The sequence below is a fragment of the Branchiostoma belcheri genome, unplaced genomic scaffold, assembly GCF_001625305.1.
Source record: "Branchiostoma belcheri isolate BF01 breed outbred unplaced genomic scaffold, Haploidv18h27 scaffold196, whole genome shotgun sequence".
NCBI lineage: Eukaryota > Metazoa > Chordata > Leptocardii > Amphioxiformes > Branchiostomatidae > Branchiostoma > Branchiostoma belcheri.
Genome location: NW_017803446.1, coordinates 185,400 through 188,512, shown reverse-complemented (window position 1 = coordinate 188,512; position 3,113 = coordinate 185,400). Strand labels below are relative to the sequence as shown.

The window sequence follows — 3,113 nt, the reverse complement described above, 5'->3', positions numbered from 1 at the left end:
GTGTCCTGCAGGCCGTCGCGGAGACAGGTGTCAGCACGAGTGCGACCCTGGCACGTTCGGGAAAAATTGCAGCATGAGGTGTTACTGTGAAAACACGCGTTGTGTGATCCAGTCAATGGTAGCTGTATTTGTGCTGAAGGACAGTCGGGCGAGTTTTGTCAGCACGTCTCCATTCCTGCGAACAATCAAGTCGCTGTTGTAGTGTTGTCGTCCGTTATTCCGACCATTGTGGTAATCGCCTGCATCGTCACTGGAATCCTGTTGAAACGGGGTCACCGACAGGCAAAAGTTGACTCAGAAATGACGTCCGTCATAATCATGGAAACCCTTTCGTCATGGGAAGTAGACAGAGAGGACATTCGCTTCGAACACATGATCGGGGAGGGAGAGTTCGGCCATGTCGTACGGGCAGGGCTGCGCGTGCCGGAAGGGTACGAGGTTTTGGTCGCGGCTAAAACTATCCGGCCCGACCGCAAGATGGCGTCTACTGTCCGCGACTTTCGACGAGAAATGGACATTCTCGCCAGAATCCACGAGGACAACGAGGGACACCCGAACGTGGTGAAGCTTTACGGAGTTCTGACCAAGTCGGAGCCTCAGTACATCCTGGTAGAGTACGCGAGCAATGAAGAGCTACGCCGGTACCTGTGGACTTTGCGTGAACAGTGCAAGATCACAGGGGATAGGAAACTGTTAGAGCGTCTCGGTTTCGCTTCTGACGTGGCCTGTGGGTTATCGGAGCTGGCACGTCTGAAGATCGTGCACCGGGACATCGCAGCTCGCAACGTCGTCATCAGTGACAGAAAAGTGGCCAAGATCGCGGACTTCGGACTTGCGCGTGACGTCTACGTGTCGTCGGCGTATGAACGCACCGAGCAAGGCGGGGAGGAGGAACTGTTACCGCTGAAGTGGATGGCCGTGGAGTCGTTACGGGACGGGGTGTACACGTGTGAGAGTGACGTGTGGTCGTACGGCGTGCTGCTGTGGGAGATCACCAGCTTCGGGGAGGAGCCGCGCTACGCTGGCGCTCCGATGCACCCGGACGTCTGCACGATACTGGAGCTGCTGAGGAAAGGCGTCCGTCTGCAGCAGCCGCAGAACTGTCCGCTGCCGGTGTACCGCATCATCAGGTCATGTTGGGTGTTCAACCCATCGAGGCGGCCAACGCCTGACGAGCTGGTGCGGAAAATTGACCTGCTGAGGCCGCAGAGACAAGCTGCGCACCCGGGGTACCCGGGCAATCACTACATTCGATAAACTTTCCAAGTTTAATGTCAACAAACATCTGTCCTCACTGGCTGTACCCAAAGCAACCCAAAGCATTTGAGTGGCTCTCATGAGCCTTGTTTTGTGGTGAATCATGAAGTAAAAAAATAAATAAATAAAAAAGGGACCTCGGAACAATGGACTCCCCTTTATACTTATACATCATTGTTATCATATATCAAGGCAAAATTGTAAGACCGCTTATATGGCTAGACATTGATAAAATCTAAGAATATTAGCCACAAATTTGAAAACGACCATGTTCCGGTACTTGTAAATAATTATTTCGTTTTAGCATTAAAATATAATACACACTGTATTAGAAATAAAATATCAAGATATTAAGATAAGATAGTACAATTTCAAGAAGCATAGTCTCCCTTATATCTATAGTTTTTACATCATTGTTATCATATATTACGGCAATATTGCAAGAACACAGAATATTTTGGTAAATAATGATAAAATCTAGGAATTTCAATCATAAAACGATCATGTGTTTTTTAAATACTTACTTCGTTTTTGTAATATACTACCTTTAAGTTCATGTTGATTTGATTATATGGATGACATCCGCGCGCGCATGAATTTTCGTGCGTTTCCAAGAAAAAAAGTTTTCGACCATACTGTAAATCGTACATAATGAGCAAATATATGTCGTATGTTGCGAAAAGGTATTGGACCAATGTCATAGAATGCCAACATCAATTCAGGAAAAGAAGAAAATGAGAAGGAATGAAACTGAAGAGTTTATTTGAATATTTTGGACATCAATATATTTTAATTGTCCCTTTTAACTTGTCAGTTTATTAACCATAGTTTATCAGACACATTTGAAAACTTTCTCAACTTTCGTTCACAATTCCGACAAACCCGTCATAGCTTCCAATTACACATACCCCTATACAGAACCTCCCAGGCCCAGATGAATGTGAAATTTAAAAGTGCCCTTCCATGGAATAATCTTCCCCTTTCCCTCAAAAATCTTACCTCTCTTCAAACTTTGAAACGTAAATTAAAACATCATTTCCTATCCATGACTTTTAAACTCTTCACCAAATACATCCTTAGCAAGTTATGCCGCGGCTTATAATTAGCATCACTGTTATATAAAAATATTTTATATTATCTTTCTGTCATTATCATTTACCATTGTTTGTGTAGTTTTATTTTGAGACCTCGAGATATATTGGTATTATACTTTGATTTCACCTATGTTTTTTTTCTTATCAATTGTATAATAAACTAGAGTTCCACGATCTCATACCTTCGCCAAATGATACTATTCTTTATGACTGACAAAGTAAAGATTATTCCTCCTGATTATAGGATCCTCATATGCACGAATTATATCAGATGATCATATTCTCCATCAAGAGACAGCCTTATCTTAGAAAGGCATTCTATCATTTCCTCATAAATTATGCAAATGAGGTCCTTATTAGAATAAGTTATGTTTAATGATGTTCACCTTCACTTAAACTTTCAAATATCCCAAGTATGAAATTCCAGGTAGTTACCATTATGGAATTATAACATTTTCTCATTAATTATGCAAATTAAGTGTTAATTTACATAATCAATATCTGCCTGTGTTTCTTGTGTTATCAATTACATATGTCACAAGCTTAGCTGGTCCTATAATGCAATGCAGCTGATTTATAGAATTTCCTCATAAATTATGTAAATTACATCATATTTGCATAATTGTCGTAAAACTTTGTCAAGCCTTACTTCAGGTACCTACAAACTAAAAATCATGACGATCCGTCAACCGGTTCTTGAGTTATCCTCTTTTTAATATTTTTAAAGAAACGCCGCTGCAGTTCCTGAGCAAGCCGCTAGGG

At 42.1% G+C, this 3,113-nt stretch overlaps 1 protein-coding gene across 1 annotated transcript; it reads left to right on the top strand.

Annotated features, from left to right (window-relative positions):
- Nucleotides 1–131: 131 nt before the first annotated feature.
- LOC109468228 (fibroblast growth factor receptor 3-like) lies at nucleotides 132–1,519 on the top strand. Its single transcript, XM_019766481.1, has one exon. The coding sequence runs from the start codon at nucleotides 301–303 to the stop codon at nucleotides 1,255–1,257; it is 957 nt and encodes a 318-aa protein (XP_019622040.1). The 5' UTR covers nucleotides 132–300; the 3' UTR covers nucleotides 1,258–1,519.
- The last annotated feature ends 1,594 nt before the right edge of the window (nucleotides 1,520–3,113 follow it).